The sequence below is a fragment of the Micromys minutus genome, assembly GCF_963924665.1.
Source record: "Micromys minutus genome assembly, chromosome: 14".
NCBI lineage: Eukaryota > Metazoa > Chordata > Mammalia > Rodentia > Muridae > Micromys > Micromys minutus.
The window spans coordinates 16,255,510-16,278,243 of NC_137983.1; the positions used below are offsets into that span (position 1 = coordinate 16,255,510).

Consider the following 22,734-nt stretch of genomic DNA (forward strand, 5'->3'; position numbering starts at 1 on the left):
TTACCTGAAAAACTATTCACCCTAACTCATCAAGATAAATTATCAGTATGAAACTGTTTTGCAAACTATCTGTAACGTTCACCATGTTAGTCAAACCCATACTGCTGCTGTCTGTGGTGCGCTGTGGGGATGAGTGTCTGTATTTAGAAACAGCAAGAGTTCCCTGACCACTGGTTTATTATTACATAGTAAGAGCCTGCGCTGCTTTGTAAATATCACACGGCAAGAGCAAAACAATCATGGTTTAATATCTATATGCATACGATTTTATAAAAATCTGTACCATACCTAAGTCACCATCTCCCCATGGCACTTCAAGCCAGCCACTGCTGAGGTAAATCTGACTCATCTTTTTTTTTTCAACAGCACACACACAAAATCACCTGTCATTTACTAGTTCTGTTCAGCCATTTTAAGGACCTTAAAGCTCCTTGTAATATGACTACTTGTTGCTTAGAAAATCTGATCTATCTTCAAAACTGTCTCTCCACCCCCCTCACCGAGTGCCCTCACTGAGAAATAGTAACCCTAGCTTATTTTTATCCTTAAGACTGTGGCTCCTGTCATGAAAGGAAAGCATTTTACTTTTACTTCTGTCCTTGGCTGTGGTGAGATCGCGTTATTTAGTCTTTGCCTGTTCCGAATCTTGGCCCCACCAGTGAAGTGACGCTGGGACTCCTGAAGCCACCTTAACAATGATGTAGAAAACTGGTGGGTTTGGGAACGCCTGCTTTTATTTTTTCCCTAATATTTTCCCCAACAGCAATTGTACCACACTTATCTCTAAGAGGGAATTATAAGCAGGTGGCAATCAGTGATGTTTCCATGTAACATTTTCATCTTGTTGGGAAACTTTGAGACGTTTATTAGGTGCCTTACTAATGAGACATTAAATCAACTGTGGGTACAGATTCCTATGAACTCAAGGCAGTGTAACTTTAGAACCGTAGCTGACAGGAATCCTTTGTAACTTCAAAACTTTAAAGAAGTCCCCAAACATATGTAAGCTGCAAGGCCCAACAGCATTTAGTTCATAGCCTTATAAATAAGTCACCAGACCTGTAATGAGCTATATTGTGTGCTTTTAAACAAACAGATTAACCGAAATTCTCAAGGGCATGCTCACTACGAGGAATGTAAACTATCAAAACCAGTGTCTTTAAGAACTGAGACTGAGCTCGTCTTGCTATTATTACCATCTCTATGAAACTTTCTTTATGACATGGAGCTTTATATCATCTAAATGTTTTTGTCTATTATCCATAAGTGAGATGAGGAGATATGGAATGATCAGAGTGCCAGACCAGGCATTGGCCATATATGGCCAACTCCATAATCTAGCCATCGTCTGTCTGATTCCTCATAAACCTCAGTGCCCTCACTGGGGCACACATCTGGTATGCCCTGACTTCTCAAAGCATTTCTAAAAACAAACACATTGTTTTCTTAAAAGCAGCTACTTTTTATTTTGTTTCTCCACAGTTTAAACAGAATTACCATCCTTCCACATGGCCATAATAACATGGTCTTAAGGTTAAGCCTATGGTTTTCAAGAATCTCATAGCTTTGACAGTTCTTGTGTTTTCTGACAGGAATCAGCTCTTATTGGCTCAGATGTCATCTTTCTATCATGTCCCCTCCATGTTGGATCCTCACTGTCCTAAGCTAAGGCTTTATGTATCTCTTTACTAACTGATGACATCTTTACCAGGCCCCTGGGTATAAATAACACCCACATCTGGGGTACCCTAATTGTGTATCTCTAGACCCGTCCTCTCTTTTAAATGTGAAACTTCATTTCCACCTAGATATTTAACTTCTTCATTTAGATGTCTAAACAGGTGATGCAAACTTAAGAGAATCCTTTATTTGAGGCCCCTAAACCCCTAATGTTGGTAAATGGAAATTCTATGACTATTCATAACTTTTTTAAAGCATTAGCATGTCAAATTGAGATACAACCACACTGTTCACACTGCTTTGAATGTTTTGGGGGTTTTGTTTTTAGGGGTTTTAGATAGTTTAGTCCAGGCCATAGTGGAACTTTTTAGGTAGCTCAGCCTAGTGTTAAACTCAATGGCAATCATCCTGCCTTGGCTCCCAGTAGGCTGAAATTACAAAAGTCACCCACCAAGCCAATACTCTGTTTCATTTAGTTATGCTGGTCATTGTTTCATGTCACAAAATAAAATTTCATAGATATCATTTATGATAGATGTTATTTAAAGTATCAGAGAACAACTTGTGGGAGATTTTTCTCTTTCTACTATGTGGATTCTAAGAACCAAACTCAACTTGACAAGCTTGGCTAGGGGACATATTCTTTTTATATTCTGAACCATTATTCTTTGTAAAAACATTCCCCAAACATTGGCGACTTCAATTATCCTCTCAACTTGGGTTTCCATGTCTAGCTGACTACTCAGTGACTCTCTAGATATCTAAGTATGTGACTGAAAACTAAATATGTAACTGAATACCTAATCCAAAGTAACTGAACCCTTGATTTGAAGGCCTTAAAATCTCCTTGTTGATAAAACATAAAATTCTGCTCAAGGCCCTGCCTTGTCACTCATTGCTTGACCATCTGTCTCCTAACACTCTTTTCTCCTTTACCTGCTTTGGCAGGGCCGGAAGAGAGAGCGGGTAGTAGCAGAGTTTTTGGATGGGAAGATTGTGTTGGTTCTGCCACATGATCCAAGTTATGCCATCAGAAAGGTAGAGGATGTCTAAAAACTTGTGAATCTGGAATTGGATTTCCAGCAGGTCGTTCCCATGTGTCCAACCAAAACCAAAACCTTCCTCTTTATTGATGAAAAGAGAGTATTTGGATGTTTAATTGCGGGACCCATCAAACAGGCCTTTCATGTCCTATCAGAACCAAGTGCCACCAAAGAATGTTCTAGAGCTTGGCGGTGTTCAGATGTACCAGAACCTGCAGTTTGTGAAATAAGAAGAATCTGGGTCTTCAGACTAAAAAGAAGAAAGCACTTGCAAGAAACTGGTTGACACCATCAGGAATTGCTTCATGTTTGGCTATTTCCTCAGCACTAATGAAATTGCATTTTCTGACCCAACACCAGATGGCAAATTATTTGCAACCAAGTATTGCAACACCCCTAACTTCCTTGTATATAATTTCTATAGCTAAAGCCAATTACAACCACAAATCTGGTACACTGTGGAAAAGTTCGGCTAGATAGAAACTAATTAGTAGTATCAGAATGAAAATCATAAGATTGTACACATATACATACTATTTTTTATATGTTGGGTAATTTGTTGAGAATTGTTTGGGATTCAAAGAAAAAGATTTTTGTATACACTATGAATTCTCAATTCTGAAAAACTTCACAGCAAGGTGACTTTTGCAGAAACTGGGCCACTATATAAGGAACACATGAACTCACTTTTAAGACCATGATTGTCTCATGCTCCACCAGTTAGAGGTGAATCTAAACATAGGCCACGAGATAATTCCTGAATTCCTTATGTAGCCATCCTACTTCACAAGCATACTCTAGCAGCTGAAGCTGAGAATACTTGAAAGTATTCTGAATGTCTGACTTGTAATAAGATAGCAGGAATCATTATCTCATATCTACATATATAATTCCATAATCCCTTAGAAAATTAATCAAAAGCATGCTTATTATAAAATTTAATTAAGATTATTTGGCATTGGTACCTGATTTTATTACGTGAAAATGCTGATAGTTCATTAAAATCATGGATCAGACTAACAATGGACCTAAGAACATAATGACCTTATGGAATACTCTGTACCCCTGAGTTCACCTAAGGGTTTCTGAATTTGGATACTCATTTGTAAAGCAAGAAATTCAGGTGGTTTTAATTCTTCAAGGTCATTTAACTGATACCTGGCATGAGACACTAAGGAAGAAATTTTTGTTTATAGGTTGTATTATTGTTTGTAAAATTGGTTCATCTTTAGCCTGGAAGTGTTAAAGTTATAATTATGCAAACATCTTAATGCTATTTTCTGCACTAAACCTCTTTAGATGTTTTATTATAAATTAAATTTCCTTGTTCAGTGACTTGTGAGAAATCAATTACAATTGTTATAATTGTTAGTAGTATACACGTGTCATGCATGCATTTCAAGGGTGCCTCCATGGAGGTTAGAGAACAACCCTTGGGAGTCACTTCTCTCCTGCCGTAGCTTCCAAGGATCCTAGTCAGGTAGCCAGGCTTCTGCAAGTACCACATGAACTAATTGAGTCCATCCTAAAAAAATGGATCATGGACAACAGTAAGCCTACATTTCCTAAGGCAGATTAGAGTTTAGCAATGGAAAGGAGGAAAGTGAACATTACACTGGCAGATACTCTGCTTACAATAACAGCCATTGTTACTATGTTAATATTTAGTTTGCTACATCAGAAGGGTATTTACCTTTCTCAAATATAATTCCATGTGAACACGAACTAAACATCAGAAAAGTCCCACTGAACATTGTATAAAATACCTAACCACTATACCCTAAAACTCAAAAGCAATGAAAAACAAGAATCTGAAACTTAGGGATGTCATGACCCCTTGACTAAGTGTGGTATTTGAATAGGATCATGGAACAGAAAAAGTCACTGATCAGTAAATCTGAATAAAGTATGGAGTTGAAACAAAATTCTACATATCTTTAATTTTCCTGGCACTCACATGGCTTCTAGATTGAAGAAATCAGCAGAATCATGTACCTTTTAGAATGAATTCTTAAAATTTTAATCTATATCACCAAACAACCTGTATCATGACTGGACCTATTTACACTCATATTAACAGGGTTGGAAAAGTCTGAACCTCAATTGAATAGAAGTTTGCTACGTAAGTCTTGCTTTCTCCCCCTCTCAAAACACAAACAGGCCATTTCTCGTTTGCCATAATTTCATTAGGTTTAAAGTAGGTCAAAGGTCATTTATCAGAGTCAGATTTGGAATGTAATTTTATGGCTTAATTTCAACCTCCCAATGAAGTTTCCCTCAGCACTAAGATGCAAAGACTCACAGAGGTAAATTCAGAAACTAGATTTTTGCCATCTCTTACACATCAACCATCACCACTTTCAAAGGTCTACCACAGAGATCTTTTTTCCCCTCAATTTAAGAAAAATCCAGAAGATCTTCATTTCTACCAAAATCACTGTATTTACTGAAGACACAAAAGCTTATAAGGTGCTGTGAGGTCACTTATTTTATGCCTCCCTAGGGCTGTCTTTAAGCCTAGTAAGCAATAAACACACAATAAAATAACAATCTGTACATCGCTGAATTAGGCGTTCATGTTTTAAGATGACAGCTCATTTGTTTCTGCCTGTTTCTTTTGTAGTCAGTTTCCCCCTCATATTGTTGGGCTATTTTATTGTTAAGCATATTGATAACATTATAAAGGAGACGGGTGTGTAGTGCGGAGATACAACCCAGCTACTTACTTCAGTCTTTTAAAGAAACACGTGTTCCTACATAGAAATATTTTGCCTGAAAATGAACCATCATTTACAGACATCCATCTTCAACCCCTAGGAAACAGTACACATAACTGTTCGGATGGAACGGCACTTGGTCTCAGACTCTCCATTTCCAGCACTTAGATCTTTTCCTGACTATATGGGTGCTCTGTTATTTGCTAAAGTATTTTTTCCTTTTAACGTAAAATCCCCTCCCACAACGACTCTTGTAATGTGTTCATCCTTCTTTATACTTAATCCAGTTTTCTATTATTAAAATTCACAAGGTGTGAGGACGTTTCCGCAAAGTCCCCGAACTCCTTTACTTAAAAAGCCTCCTCCCAGCATATGGTCTAATTCACATGATTTAAAAACTCCATATTGCTTGTAAACTGTCTCCTCCTGATTAGTAGCCTGTATCCATTTCCGTGTCAGCTAGAGATACCCAATAAAAGGAAAAGAGGATTAGCCCAGACTTTAAAAGTTTACCACCGTCATCTTTAATCTACAATCAAAGTGGAGAATCAGCAGAGGTATTTTCGAAAACCTAAAAGAAGAGAGCGCTGTGCAGCCCTATGTCACGCCGTACAGTCACCCCAAAACCCACACTCTGGAAAGCACCCACAGTTTCAAGTTAGCATTTGCAGAAATAGGTCAAAATAGTTTATTACAATGCCTGCTATACTAACCTTGACTGGCCAGAATACCCCAGCTAGCCTTTTTTCGCTTAGAAGAACAGTCCTCTACATGTGCTAGCTTTCTTTTCGTGAGGCTTTGCTTAATGCCGTTGGTACCTCCTACAGCAATGTCTGCCGACATACTTGGGTTGGTGTTTTGTGTCTGTAACAAGCAGGTGTCACAAGAACAAGTGCTCTACCCCGAAGAAACAGTAGCATCTGGCTTTCTACCCACTTTTTTCTTCCCTTCAGACTTTCACAAAAGGTTCCTGTGTGCTGCCTGGAGAAAGGCTTCGACATTGAACGCTACTCAGAAATACTTGGAAAGGGCTTGGTAGATGCGGTGTGGGGGAAGGGCCAGAAACGTTGTACCCTGTTCTATTTTTAAAGCAGAGACTCTCCGCAGCAAGAAATGTTTAACTCTCTGTGTGATCCGAAGTGTAAAACATTACTAAAATGCCTTTTCTTGGTAAGCACAGAAGATGAATAAGCTGTTACTTCGAAATCAACGCCGACTCCTATGATGTGCAAGCCGATCAAATGTAAAATTGCCCACCGATAATGGCTGCAGACAGAACTTCATAGTCACACGGCTCAGAAGTGATCAAGGAGCCCTTAGACTGGCCCCCATCGTCATCAGACGTAAGCACTATGTGCACATTAGGACCAGGTGGTATCTAACTCGTGCCTCGTGTTTGTGACAATCTAAGGTTAGAATTTAAAAATCGAAGGACGTCTTATTTATATAGGCAGCCCTCACTGCTGTGTTTTGTTTCCAGGAGGGCATTTCTAAACCAAAACACGTCAGCAGGCAATTTAAGTACAGCTGAGATTTTTTCACCCTAAAAGGTAAAGGGAGTGGAAGCTGGAGGGGCAAGAGGAAAAAGTAAACGTGTGCCTGTTCTTTTTGCTGGCATGGCATGAACAGGGTTCCCGGGCCATGATGGAGGGAGAAACAGCAACTGAAGTGTGATGGGACTCCGAGGATTAACTGAGCTGCTCATCGTATTACCGGGTATAAACGTACTGCGATCTGCCCAGAGGAATGCCGATGAGAGAGCCTGCTAGCCGGCTGTGTTATTGCCATCACTAAGGCTCTAGCTGCGATTGGCCCAGAGAGGAAATGAAATAACCAGAGCTCTGACTCCCTGCAATAAGCCAAGTAGGAGGGGGAAGAATATTTCATGAACAAAATGAGTTTCCACGCTCGACTTGTTTACATTTGCTGCCACATGGCAGTGCTGGTATTTACACCAAATGTGTCACTAACGGATGCCAAAAATACGTTTTTCTTATCTCATGTTCTGTGCTTGTTATTTGGAAGTCTCTGGAAGTGTCACCTAAAGGTACCCCACCTTCATTTCCTATGCATAGGTCATGTGGGTGATATTATAGTCTTCCAACTATAAGAGTCTTTCATTCCATTTTTATGAGTCAGACACAAAAGAAAAGCTACTACAAGAGTTTTAGGTACAATATATTACCACCGAGGGGGCCTAGATATTTTCAGTAAATCAAACCCAGAGACAGCTCCTCTTGGGCAGTTTGTATGGGTAGCTCATTCTCTAGATGAAATAAAGATGAAAAAGGCCTATTCGGTCTTGGGTGTTCAACTTGAGCCAATGATAATCAACTATTGGTTTCTTGCTGTATAGTTTATTCTCACAAAGAAAGTATGAATTCTTTACAATAAATGTAATTTTTTTGTTTAAAAAAAATTAAGTCGATGAAAGGAAATTCAGTTTTAAGCACAAGGTTTTTCAGATTTACCTTTTTTTTTTAAAATGAATGCACAGCAAATCTAGAAAGCTCTAGATACTGAAGTACTTCTGTACTTAAAACAGTTGTAGATATAATGCATTACACGGAACTATCCGTGTCCAACTCTCCACTGTGTAGTCATTACATTATTTCCCAAGCCCTTATCTCTTAATTGCTGGCTGCTTTAAAAAGTAATTGAAATATGAAATTTAGAGCAACTTGGAAGTTACCCTATGGTTCTGATGGTGCAAATAATAATAATAATAATAATAATAATAATAATAATAATAATAATAATAATAAATAATGAATAAAAACTCGACTATCACCACTTTCCAGACCAGCATCATTCCTCACTGCTTTCTAAATACTATGTTTATACCCACAGATAAATGGAGCGCTCAGTCCATCTCTTTGGAACAAATGAAAACCATCAGAGAAAGCCACAAGTGGACATACTAGAGAGATTAGTGGATCCTGGGAAGCCTGGCTCCAATAGAGGCAACTCCATCAGAGCTCCCGTCATCATGGCTAAGGAAACATTCGGGGAGAGAGGGAGGAGAGGCTATGAGAGCTAGGACACCAGGAAGTGTGTTGTGAATCCATTTCTCCTGTAGAGGGTGGCATGAGCCAGACCACAGTAATGGCAGCATCAATGGCTATTGTGGAAGGGAGAAAATGTCACAGGTTCACTCCTAGACCAGGAATTACGAGCAACAAATGACTCCTGGAAAAAGGAGAATTAGCTTCTACTAAGAAGGAACACCCTTATTGGTTTTCCAGTCAAGAGGGGACAGCTTTGTAACTCTATACACATCACTAACAAAGTCAGGTTCAATGAAGATACATATATACATACACACATATATGTGCATATATATATATATATATACAAATATAAACACACACATATAAATAAAACCTTGTGCACACACACATGTGTACATGTTTGTGTGTGTGAGAGAGAGACAGAGAGGGAATAATAATAGTAAAAATGTACCAACTTGAAGAAGGTGATTGGAGGAGTTGGAGGGACGGGAAATGGGAGAGCGGCAGGGAGGAAAGCAGGGGTGATACAATTCTATTTTAATCAATAAATGTGTGCTTTAAAAACTACGACATTGGATTTGACCATATCTATATACTTAACTGAGTTATGTGCTGGCTTGAAGCAGATGATTCTTTCCTTTATAATATAAATTATCCAGAAGAAGAGTAGAATTTTAAAAGTGACTTCACAGATTAAAAGATGTATTATAGATTATTCAGTTAAGAAGGACAAAGGGTTGAACAGAGTCTGGTCATTTTATTCATGCTCTACTTAGCTGCATGTTTCATTGAAATCAAGCACAGTAAAACGTGAAGCAGATCCACTGAGACGTTGCTTATCTATGTGCAAATGAGGATGGGCTCTGCAACCTCTACTCACACGGATGAATCTAAGATCTTCCCCAGCATGAGTGGAAAGAACCAGGATGGATAGATTATAGGCTATCATTAGGTCTTATAAGTAGGTAGATGGACCAGTATAAAACAAAACACTACGGAAATTAAGGAAAAGTTTATCCCATAGGAGATGATGAACTCTAAATTACTAAATTTTAGAGAAAAAGCAACAAAGATATACCTTGGGTTAGAATGACCCAGTGTTATACAGCTGGTATTAGGAAACGGGAGGATCCAATTTCATTCTGATTTGATCAGTGCCAAAGCATCTGAACACACAGAAATTTTGGGTGTGATCACCAATCTCCAGTAAGAAAGGGAGGTTAAGAACAGACATACTGTACAGTCGTTGATAATTGGATACTAGCCCCAGAAATCTCTGAATACTACAGAAACACCTCACAGGCCATATGAAGCTCAAGAAAAACAAAGGCCAAAAAAAAAAAAAAAAGAAAGAAAGAAAGAAAGAAAGAAAGAAAGAAAAAAGAAAAGAAAGCTTCAGTCCTTCTTAGAAAAAAAAAAGTGTATAGCACCCTCTCAGAATGTGGTACACCTGGACCTTAAATTATTAATAATCTACAAGCTAAGAATATAGCCTTGTGGCAATTTTTGGTATTCAAAAAATCATTATAATCTATACACAGCAGGAAAACTCTGACTGTTTCCATGTTATGTTCTGTTCTACATGTACTTTATACTTATGGTAACTAGTAAGATTTCAATGCACACTATTGGACTTCTAAAAAAATTAAGTACTGACAAAAATATATTCATATAGTGTTATGCCAAAATGCCTTTAAAAATCTGTACATGTATCTCTCTTTTTTAAAAATAAAGTTGTAAGAGAACAAACAAAGAAAAATTTGAAGTTATGTTAGAAAACTTATTCAGCTATATCTTAAATATGATTTGTAGTATAAAGTGCTATAAAAGATGGGGATTACAAGTTTAAACTTTTTATGCTATAGTATGAAAAAACCAAATATACAAAAAAGTAAGATTATTTGGAACATGATTACTGATTTACTTTTCTTATAAAATTGTAAAATAAACAATTGCTTAAAATAAATATCACTATAATTGTTTTTAAAAAAGAAAAAGAAAAGAAAAAGAAAGCAAGGCTAAAGTGAGAGATGTTTTCCCTAGAGCCTACGACATGGAAGTTCTTGCAGAGGACAGAAATCCTTACTTTTAGACACTGCGAGCCAGAATGCTAACACTGGAAGCCTTATGACAGAGATCTGCATAACAATGTAGATCACTGGCAAGAACCAAAGCTTTATAAAAACGAATAGAAAATGCGCTCACCTCCTAACCACTTAAACATCTAAATTCCAGGCCAGCGTTTAAACGTTTAGCTGGGCATAGCCAATCACATAGACTGTTGCTTCTGAGAAGTGCTGGTTAGATAAGGAAATGGAGCCACATATTCCCCAGATATTAGCATTTCTGAGAGATATTTCTGAGTGACAAGTAGCTTTTCTTCCACTGTCAGAAAAAGAATAAGAAGCAAACACTGCTTCTGTATAGATTGGCACCTTCCCCGTGTTTTACTAAGCAGTGTTTCAAGTACATCTATATAAACATCACCTGCCTCCAACAATTACCAACTCCATAGTTTGTCTCATCATCTACAAGGTACACTGAAAACACTTAGGATTATTTGACGATAAATCTCAGTATATCATTCTATCCATAAATATTTCAACATTTGTATCTAACCTTTTCAATATAATCATGGTATCCTAATCAAGGGAAAACCAATTTTACTATAAAAACAAGTATAGATTGACAGTTTTTACTTGTGTGCTTGTTAGTGTATGTGTATATGGTGATTGTGTGTATATAGAGTGTGCTTTTGTGTATGTTGTGTTTATGTGTTTGTGGCTGTTAGTATATATTATTTGTGTTTGTATGTGCATGTGTGTTGTGTGTTTGTGTATATGGTATGTGTGTATTTTTGTGTGTGTCTGTGTGTGCTTATGTTTGCATATATAGTATGTAAGTGTTTTTGTACGTATGCTTGTGTGTGTTGTGTTCATGCATATGTCTGGTTGTGTGTGTATGTGTGGGATGTGCATTTGTGTATGGCATATGTGTTGTGTATTTGTGTTTGTGTGTGTGTGTTTGTATGTATATAGGGTATATGTTTGTGTGTATTTGGTGTGTCTGTGTGTGTATATGAATGTGTGTGTATATGGTATGTGTGTGTAAACATGTGTGTTGTGTATTTTGTGTTATATGTGTATATGGTATATACGGTTGAATATGTGTTTTTGTGGATATATGGTATGTGTGTATATATGCCTGTTGTATAATTGTGTGTGTTTGTATGTGTGTATATATGGAATATTTTTGTGTGTATGTGTATGGTGTGTTTGTCTGTGGGTATATGGTATGTTTATGTGTGTGTATATGGTATGTGTGTGTGTGTGTTGTGTGCATTTGTATGTATATGGTATGTATGGTTGAATGTGCATGTGTGTCATGTATGTGTGTTTGTGTGTATGTTATGTGTGTGTGTTGTATTGTATATTGTGTGTGTGTGTTATATGTATATATGTACGTATCTCACATGTGCCACTCCAGGAATTGAACTCTGGGTGCCGGACATGCATAGCAACCACTTTTCCCTTTGGACAACCTCTTTGCCCTCACTCCATTTTTGTAACTATAACATTCTCGTGCTTAACATGCTGATTTAGTCATCCAAATTACTGATGGGGCGGTGAGTGCTAGACAGGATCTTCTTCACGCTATGGCATCACAGAAGTACCTCAGAATAGCTTACCTCTCAGTGGCAGGTTTTCACCCTTACAGAGCATGGCTCACTCCCAAGAGGCTGTGTTAGAGCTTCCTTCCAAGGCCATGTGTTCATCCAATTCCTAGAAGATGTTTCTGGGCCCCATTCTTGCTTCATTTTACTTCCTATTCTGTTTTATTTAAACATGAATAGTTCTAAGTCTGGTGGCCTGGTGAGATTCAATGACAGCAGACTGAGTCTGAGGGCAAGTCAGCCAGGAGTGTGTGCACTGATGGTTATGTAACAGCTGGCCTCTGTTTCAGAAGTCAGGGAAGCATATAGTGGCCTGTCTCGTGGTCCATGATATTTCCCCTCTTACCTACTGCCGTCTGGGTAGGAAAGGGCATAGGTGACTTAAAAGTCACACTTACAGAAGAAAAGATAGTGACAAGATAGTACATAAGGCTAAATAAACAGTGTGGCAAAAGGCATTCAATCATGTGTGGAGAAAATTTTGAGGAGACATGGCACATTAGTAAGATGTAAATTTTGCCAACTTAGGTCCAATTTAACACACATAAGTAGGGTGCTGTCAGGTCAAAGGTGGAGAGGTGGCTCAGCAGATACAAGCACAGGCTGTTTTTACAGAGGACTTACATTCAATTCCCAGCACCTAGAGGTCAGCTCACAACTATCTGTAACTCCTGTTACAGATCCGACACCCTCATATAGGCACACATGCAGGCAAAACCCATGTCCATAAAAATAAAATAAAAATAGTTTAACAGTGTGCCTATTAGCACACCAAAGTGTACGCTATCTTTAGGCTCCCTCAACAAGTCCCGGTTAAAAAGGCTGCTGGCATCCTGGCTCCTCCCAGCTCTTATCACCCCACCCACCACCTTAAGTGTTTGCAGCCCATGGGTTTCCCTTCCCCCAGCTTCTCATTTGTTTATAGCCCTACCATTTATGTTGGCTTGTGCTCTCTTGGTTCTCTTTGGATTCTTGGTCCTCCTGACCCTCTCTCTGCCCACCACCCCCACCCACATCCTCTCATGGCCACATTAAGTCTACTCCTTTTTCTCCTCGCTGTGGGCTCTTCCTAATGCCTGCAGATGTATTCTCCTTCCATCTTCCCTAAAAAACCTTCTCCTCATTTCAGTCAAGTCCTCATTTCGTTCAGGTGTAAAACACAGTGTCTAAAAGATCTGTCATTTTTATGTGAATGAATACTTTCAAAACTAACCACGAGGAGGTATTCTAGGTTGCTTGTTTTTTACTTCTTATTTTTGCTTTTTAAGACAGGATCTTACGTAGCCTAAGCTGTCCTCAAATCCTTTTACAGCTGATGGGCTGGAATTACAGCCCTGTAGTACCCTACAAGTTTATAATTAAAAATAAAAATAAAGGTAAGTGGTCAGAAGAGGACTACAGACTTTGAAGTAAACTGGAGAAGCAACACACTTGAAGTCTACGGGTCTCCTGATGAATAAATACCCTGTCATCATTGCTAGCTCTTAATAAATTAAAGTATGTGGCCTTGACAGTGTCTACCCCAAGTTTGCAGGTTTGAATTGAGCGCTGTTGTCTGAGTGTTTCAATAGGTAGATGAGATCAATGGAGAACTGGCGATAATTAAGTATTTAAAAATGGAGTCTCACTGGAAATATCTTAATAAACTCATTTATCTACACTCTGAGGTTTTTACTGAGGAGGAAACATGCAGAATCAGATTCATTACAGTATTACTCCAGTTCATGACTCCTAAATTCTCCCTGATTATCTCCATGTTTGCTTCTGAGGCCAAGCAATCAAAATACTATCAAAGAGCCTAAGAACGACACTGTCTAGAAAGCTCTTGCTTAGTGCATGCAAGACTCTAGTGTTGCACACCAGCATTAAATAAAAATACAGGAATAGTTGCTGTCACGTTTGTCCTCACACTTGGCCTTCATCCAATTTGTTCATTCTCTACTGGTTAGGTGAACTCTCAGAGGCTGTCTTCAAAATAATTTACTTGAGGAAAACTTCACAAGTTTGTCTTCTTTTACAAAAGCAAATTTGTAAGTATTAAAACATTATTTGTAGTTTTCTCCCTGATTTCTAACCAGCATGTTATTTCAAATAGAAAACTTTCACAATAAAATCCATGGAAAGCTCATTCATCATGCTGGATTTAATTAGTGAATACGTAAAAATCCCCTTCATAAATATCTGTTAGCTTGATCTCTCTGAGTATGAAGTATTACATCTTCAACTTTGGAGAATCTGATTAAGAAATCTCTGTGCCTGATGTTGGGCTTGGAGTCACTACAGTTGACCTCACTCATAGTTGGTGCTGAGAGCTAATGTGAAACAGGGAAGGGCAAAAATGAAGCCGAACCTTCAGGGCAAGCCTAGGACCATGCTTCTCTATAAATATGTTCCTGTTCAAATACAACAGATAAGAGGAGGAGCTGGTATCCTACGTAAAGCTGTTTGTTTGCCTGACTTGGGTACAAAAGCTGAATAAAATGGGTGGGGGTGGGGAGCAGGTGGAGCTTAGCTACCTGTAGATCTGGATGTCTGAACTGACTATTGGCATGTTCAAACAGTCCCGGGACATGCCGCCCCACACTAGCTTCATGGGTGAAACTGACAGATTGTTATGCTGCTAGCAAACCTCACACTAAGTTCTCTGGTCTGGCCAATTCTTTATAGAAAACCACCATCATGACAGTAGCTCTTGCATAATGAAGGCAACATAGCACAAAGCCTCAACAAGTGGCCTGTCATCAACAACAACAAGAAAACCACAGCGAGAATGATGTGAAAATAGAAGAAGGTATTACCAAGAAACATCCAGCTCCATTAACGGAAAGAGAGGCCAAACATGTTTCTATCTAATGGCCTTCATCCCATGCTGAATATTATTGTGTGTCTATGCTCTCCCTGTCTTCATCATCTGAATACCTGTTCTCTAGTAAGAACAATAAGAAAATCGTGTTTCTCCCCCATGCACTCACAGGAGTAAATGTTGGTGTTTGTGGTGCAAAAGGAACAGTAAAAATGACCTAGCCGCATTTTCTAAGTACATTACATGTGCTTGGCGGATGTGATGAGAAACATATGCAAACAAAAGAGTAACTTTGCCCACAATGTGCCCAACATGTGCTTTCATGCTTCGGCATGGAAGATACCGAAGAGGAAGTTAATGATGGAAATATGCCACAGGAGGTGCCGAAAAATAGCTGCCATGTGCAGGTCTGTTGAAGACATTCTGAATGTTCACTGTTAACAATGGGGTACGTGAGGTCAAGAGCAAGAGGTAACTTGGGCTCTCTCTGCTGATGGCTTTTCTTGGACAGAAATAATTAACCCCAGGTCAAAATGTGAACTATAGCATGTTAGAGCTAAAAGCAGAGTTAAGTATTGTCTACTTGCTGGGCTCACAAATACCTTCAAAGAGCCTTATGGACTTAGCAGGACCAGAACTCAGGGTGCTGAGTTCTGGAGGATGGTGTCTCGACTCAGAGGTCATTTCAGAAAGGGTCAATGAGGATTGGGGTGGCTGGGTGGAATTCAGTGTAACTAATCCTGTCTAAGGCATTTTGATGACAAATCTTATGGAAAAATACATAAAGTGTTGTCCTCAATGTCACCACCAAGATTGAAAGCAGATCAAGAATGGGGACCTAGGGCATCTGCTTTTACCTTAGGCTCTTCCCGGCATATGAAATTGCTACCAAGCACTACAGGTTGACATATATGAACCAGTGAATAGAACAGGTAAGTAAAACCATACTTAATCTTCAATAGCACATAGCACACTACATGTTGTCTAATGGAGCTCATAAAGGGGCATGTTTAGGATAGCCTCCAGCACTTGTGTGAGAACGAGGTGTTTAATAGTCTCATAAAGTAAAATTTTTCTTACATGCTGTTACTTTGTTCACAATTATATCTAGGCCACTTGCCCACATGGAATCTTAGAAGGGTCACAAATCTGTACAGAGGGTAAAATTAGCAACTTGTCTTCTCTAGTCTGTATAAAAATGCTGTCAGGAAAACAAATACAACATGCACTTTAAGTAAAGACTTTAAATGTAACCCTTCTCCTCTGCAGAATTGCAGAAAGGTTATCATGTCTAAGCATGTGCTTGAGTTTATGGTAGCTTTTAAGGTATTTTATGTTAATCTATTTTTCACAAGAAATTTGAGTTTTTTTGCAACAGTACGTAACAGATAACATACCATAAGAGTAGCATAACAGATAAAATCTAAAAATGAAGTCTAAAGTACTTACTGTATAATTATGTCCTCTTAACTCAAGCATTCCCTCTGGAAGGGTGATTCATAAATCCCAGGAAGCTAATTTAATTTGCAAGGCTCAGGAAGTTCATGAAACTCAGGAGTTTCACAAAAGTTACATGATTCAAAAGGTTCCTCTCCCACCTTATAAAAGCAGTAGACAATTTTAGGAGAGAAAAAGTACTCCAGTGGAGCTGACTACAAGTTGAGCGGAAAGCTGGAAGGACACAGCTTTTGGGGATCACCACACGTGCTTTGTATTTACCCGCAGTCTGGCAGGACTAGATGTTTGACAAGATTTTAAAAACAAATAATAATCCTAAAGGTGAATAATATCTTTTTAAAAATGTCTACAAAGGAAAAATTCTTCATTATAGTAAGATTATAAAAAAAATCTTGCAAAACTTTTATAACGCTCAACTGTGAGCTCTGCTTAACTCCTGGCCAAGTAACTAACCATTTGCACTATTATTCCTCATCTATGTAATGTCTCAGGATGGCCTGTATTTCTTCATGAAGGCAATCACAGGATGCAAAGTAACCAAGGCTAACCTGAATCTTCGACATAAAATTCTCTGTGTATCTTGCTTAGGTCTTTGGCCAGCTTTGTGGTTTGTAGACTTTTTGAGTAATTCAGATTCTTTGATACTCTTCCTTCTATATGGTGGAGTTCAGTAGAGAGAACAGTCAGGGTGCAAAAGAGAGCCATAAATTTGGGCTTCGAGTTTTGTCCATCCTCTCTTCCTTTGTCACTGTAAAAGACTGGAGTTGAAGCTACTGTTTAAAAGTTCACCAGCCCACAGAACCTGATTTAAAATTGATCAACTTCTGCACACATAATGAACATGTAACAACTTACTTAATATTCCAGGGTTCCCACCGATTAGTACAAAATTGATAAATAAAATCAAACGCTTGGGTTCTGAAGTTATTTACCTAATTTATTAACACCATATTAGAATATGAGGTATGCTTAGGAGATACAACCAGGCATGATTACATGCTTCTTGGAAAACATTCTTAGAATTCAGTCTTGTCTTTTTTTTTACGTTTTTGGAGTTTCATGCTTGTGTATGCTGCATCTATATCATTTCCATTCCTTCTTCTCTTTTCTATAACTCCTTCCATATCCCCTTCCTTCCACCCTCTCTCAAATCTGTGACTTCTTCTTCTAGAGACATATATGCATATTTACACACACAAACTTGCGCGCGTGCACACACACAAGCACACACACACGTATTGGATTCAATTAGTGTCACCATCATGCACATATGTTTAGAGATGACCACTTGGGGTTGAATAATCTTTCAGCAGTTTTACTACTAAATTACAGCATGTTATATACCATTTTGAAAATTGTCAATATAACATAATGCAAAAGGGAATCACTTATGTACTATAAACTCTAAGTCAAATATAAAAGGAAGTGGTTTTGGTAATTTTAGAAAACTTATCTCTCATGTAAGTTTTACTAATCCATTATAGTAAAGATTGTTATTTAAATTTTACTGAAAAGGAAACTGAGGCCTACAAATATTAAGCTACTCCCTATAGATCACATAGCCAAAGTAAGCTAGAACCATGTTAGTTCCATGTCTGTCAGCCATACACAATGTAAGTTTAATCTCCATTTTCTCTATTAGAGTCTTTCATTTATTTTACAAGTAGTTACTGAATTTCCTTAATATCTAAGTCATTGCTTTGCCTCTATCCCATGAATAGCTATTTCAAATATCCAGTGACATTTTGTCTAGGAAGCTGTAATTTCTGCCTTCAAAATAGCAATTGTCCAGAAACAGCTTCTTGTCACACTGTGATCACTTATTCTTGTCTTAAGCACTTGGGAGGAGTTGTATCTGTGTCAAGAACACCGGGTTAAGAAAGTATGTGCCAAGTACACTTTTTCTTTTCCCATGAATGTTTTGTCTTCTAAACATACTTTAAAATTAAAATAAAGATGTATCTTAATTCTGTAGACTTAAACAGAATGAACCCCATGGGATTAAATTCTGTAGCTGTATGGCACCATAATACAAGTGACCTTTAATTATTTCCACTGATTAATCCAGTTGGCCTTCATGAATAAAATTTTAAAAATAAAACCAGTTTCAGTAGAGCTTAATTTCTCAACTTAAAGAGCCTCTCCCAGCTTTCATATTCTTAAAATACTGAGTTTATTAGGTATACCAGAGTCATTGTAGAATTCAAAATTTAGGAGATTCTTTTCAACCTCAACATGTCTTGTTTTGTTCACTTGTTATTTTTATTTAAATAAAAGGAAGTCATAAAACACAGCCAGTGAGCAATTTTGTCATAATTGTCAGCATAGAAGAGGAAAAGATCAACGCTGTATTCAACTCCTTGACTTGTAATGCTAGAAGAGCCACTAATGAAGACAGTATCCCTTGTCTTCTGGATTCAAACCAAATGGAACTAGCATTTTGTTTTTCAAATGTACTGCTGTGGATCACATTCCAGAGGGAAATAAGACACAAAGCTTCCAAAGCCAGTCATATATACCATGCCACATGATTCTAAATGGTCCTTTTCGCTTTTACTTGATGGGTGATGAATGTTATTTTCCCAGTAACTGAGGTCGGAGTCAGAAAACATGAACATTTTTGTTCTCATCAGTGATGAGTCAAGGGTGTGTTTAGTTGTTACTGGGTTGGTTCACTGGGGGCAGTCTTATTTCTGAACTCATAGTTGAAGCCCCATTGTGGTATAATCAAACCTTTTAGATGGATGGCTTCCTCTCACACTCTATCACGCTACTGAGGGACTTTGTGGCGCATAATGAAGAAGGACAGATTTCCAGTGGATAAACTTTAGTTTGCTAGTTGTCATGCTTTCTTCTGACTCATGCTGCACCCTTGACAGAGAATGGGAGCCAGTGCTTCTATTTAAGAACTCGAGTGGCATTCCGGTGTTACCTTTCAGTTTGTTTGTTCTTTGCCCGGAGTTTGAGACTATAAGCCTTCTGGAAAGAGTTTATGGGTTTCTGAAGGATTCTATTTCCCTCGGTAGATAGTGGTGCCATGGAAATTGTAGCTCCCCTGTTGGAGAAAAGCTGCCCCAGTGCCATTTCACAGTTAGGCACATTCCTGAAGGGCCCAAAATGTTAACTGTTCTTCCAATCCCCACCAGAGACGGTTGAATGGATGTGTGGGGATGGTTGGCCATATTAGAAGGTTGCTAAGTTCTTTAATGATGCATATAACTTATTAAACAAAATGGTTTGGTGGTAAATATTATCTTGCCCTATTTGTTAAGAAAACTTTTGCCCATTGCTCCTTTTAGGGAGATTCATGAAGATAGATTGATTCCAGTTAAAGAGTATAAGAAAAATGAAAGCCTTACTTTCCTTAAACCATCCTAGCCTCTTAGTCTTTCAGCCTCTCTCAGAACTCCCTCAAATATAATAGAGTAACATGAAAACTCCTTTCTCAAAGAAACCAGTGGGGTTTTATGTGATCACACAATTATATTGCATTTACTTTGTTGATTAACCTAATCTTAACATGGACTTCCTTACTCAGAGATGTTATCTGTAGCAACTGGCCATCCCCAGTATAGAAGCCCAGGGTTTACTCTGTAGCATTAATAAGGGAGAGCTATTAAAAAAAAAGAGGTTCCCTATGTAACTGGTAAAAAGAAATGCTATGCATCCCATACATACATACATACATACATACATACATACATACATACATACATACATACATGTTTTCTTCCTTCATTACTTCCTCCCTACCTCCTTACTTTCCTCTCTCCCAACTTCCCTACTTCCTTCCCTCCCTTCTTTTCCTTCCCGCATCCTTCCCTTTTACTTCCATGTGAATCTAAAGGAATGGGCATTCTAAATAAAGAAATCAATATTTTCTTGATCACAACACTTTGTGAAGGTGGTTCACTGAGAAAAACTTCCTCTGGTTTAGTGCTTAGTATACTAAACTTTTGACAGGATCTGTGGAAGACACGGGGAGCCAGGATGAGGATATTCACAGCTATGCCCATAACAAGGAGGCCATCCACCTTCATTGTTTTTCACACAATGTACACCACGATACACTGAATCACCACAACAAGAACTTTACACCGTATTTATTAGTGGTAATTATTTCTACTGTCAGCTAGTGACATCTTCATGTGCTTAGTTCAGTAGACATTAGAAAGCTTTGAGAAGAACAGTGAGCACTTGGACATGGGCATCATCTACTCAACCGGGTATCCTTACCTCTAAGACTCACTTTGGTAAAAATAAATCAGAATTTTTATGTTTCTCCTTTTAAATTTGTCCTCCTTTTTTTTTTATGAAACTTGGTTTTACATATACTTCTTCATAAGCATATATTTTCCCTATTAAACTATGTTATTTCTATGAATAGATCTCACTCTTTTCCCTTGTTGAATTCTAAGAGAGCAGTAATTGGAAAATGTGGTCATTTTCAATTCAGTACTTTAGGAATTACCCCTTTGTTTGCTGTTTAGTTATTTTACATACGCAACATTTGGCTCTTAGTGGCATTGTCTCATTTATTTAAAAGTAACTTATTAATTACTATAGCACATATATGTTGTAAATGTAAACATATAACATTTAATATACTGTGTGCCTGAACATTATATAGTTTTATGAGTTTATAAACTGAGCATGCTGTTTCTTCACAAACCCTAATATAAGTGAGAATACCAGCATGCGACTTTCCTAGAAATATTAAGAAGTAAAATGAATTTTAGGGAAAGCTTTATTTGTGACATATATGACTCAGAATTGACACATAGATAAATGAACAAGAAATATGGAACAAAAGTCGGGCATTAAAAATTCTGAAGAAACCATGATAAACATGTGCACACTTGAGAAGGAGAAGAAGAATACTGTTAGTACTGCTTGAAGCTGAAGTGTCCCAGGCAAGATTTCTACTGGCTGTGTCCTCTCCATCCATACTCCCATAGCAACTGGTTGACTTTGTAAAATGTCATCTATAATGTATTTAATTATTTAGTTATTTATGTCTCCTACACATTTAGGAGTCCGAGTCATGGTATACTTTATGTTAACAATTAATATAGTACCTTTGACTTTGGAGAAACAAAAGTAAACAGTAAGAATTTATTAAGAAGAAAAGAGAGAATTTCTAAAAGAAGAAGGGAACAAATGCATAAGAAGTCTATTCCTTGCAACATTTGTCTCGTTGGAGCTATCCTGAGCTAAGTCAGGTTCTTTAACTTCATAATTTATGTCTTTCTCACCAAAGTCAACAGGAGGAATTATAAATATATTAACATATGTCTGTCATTTATAAACTTGGAATTTTGTTCTCAAACTGTTTTTTTTTTTTTTTTTTTTTTTTTTTTTTTTTTTTTTTAATGCAAAAGAAAACAACAGCCTCTTCCGGAAAAGGTCCTGCCATTCTAAAACAGAATGGAGCTTGGACAAATCAAAGCATCTTTTGAGTGTAATGCGATGCCATTTGTCATTGGAGAACGGGTCTGTTGACTTCAGTTCTTCCTAGGTAGAGCTACTTCATCTAAATTCAGAACATGTGTTCAGGGTGTTTTTAGTGCATTAATAATCACACAGTATCACAGACCCCACTATTCTTTAGAAATAATAGGACGCATATTACTTCAGATATTGCTAACAGCTGCTGTATCGTTTAGTTATTAAAGCTAATATAAGCACAGCGTAGGCTTTATCAGTACCGGGTAAAAGGTATATGGTAGTTTTGAGCTATAGTTAAACAGTACTTGCTTCAGTTATATGACATCTTGACTTCACAGTTGTTAGCTAGAATTCTAACTTCTTTTTATACATTGGTTGCTGCACCATTTTTCAAAATGACAACTAGGGGGTGGCATATTTTACCATATCCTGCTTCGAGTCTCAACCGTAAGTGTGACAAAGAATATGCATGGTTGATGGTAACTATGAGGCCAAATTTAAGTTCGGAAACCTATGAAATCAAAACTCACAGAGATAAATTTGTATGCATCTTAAATTCCTCAAGAGAGTGTCAACCACAAAAGGGCTTCCTTGTGAGCTCTGGTGTCCCCAGATAATTTCAAACTCACACTGACATGTTACCCTGAGGAATTTTCCACTGTCCAAAATTTGGTCTATGGCTTTGAAGGATCAAAAAAAATTTTGAAGCAAATTTCTGCTTCAAAGGTACATTTTTAAATCCAAAAGCTCAAAATAAAGAACACTAAACCCAAGAGATAATATTCTAGTTCAAAATAGGTGTTAAAAGTCTCAGATAATCTAAAACACTCTAGAGGGAGAGCCAAACAGCTGTTGCAGCAGGGAGCAAATCATAATCAGAAAGTTAACTGGTAATTTTAAA

At 37.7% G+C, this 22,734-nt stretch overlaps 1 protein-coding gene across 2 annotated transcripts in view; it reads right to left on the bottom strand.

The window, feature by feature from the left end:
- ASB5 (ankyrin repeat and SOCS box containing 5) overlaps window positions 1-22,734 on the bottom strand; it is a 39,696-nt gene that overhangs the window by 12,735 nt on the left and 4,227 nt on the right. Inside the window, exon 1 of one of the 2 annotated variants that reach the window (XM_080929078.1) lies at window positions 6,154-6,300. The exons of the other annotated variant lie outside the window; for it this stretch is intronic. Coding sequence (XP_080785204.1) covers window positions 6,154-6,283 — 130 coding nt within the window. The 5' untranslated portion in view covers window positions 6,284-6,300. Of the gene's footprint in view, window positions 1-6,153; window positions 6,301-22,734 lie in introns of those variants that run through there. 2 annotated transcript variants of the gene reach the window in all.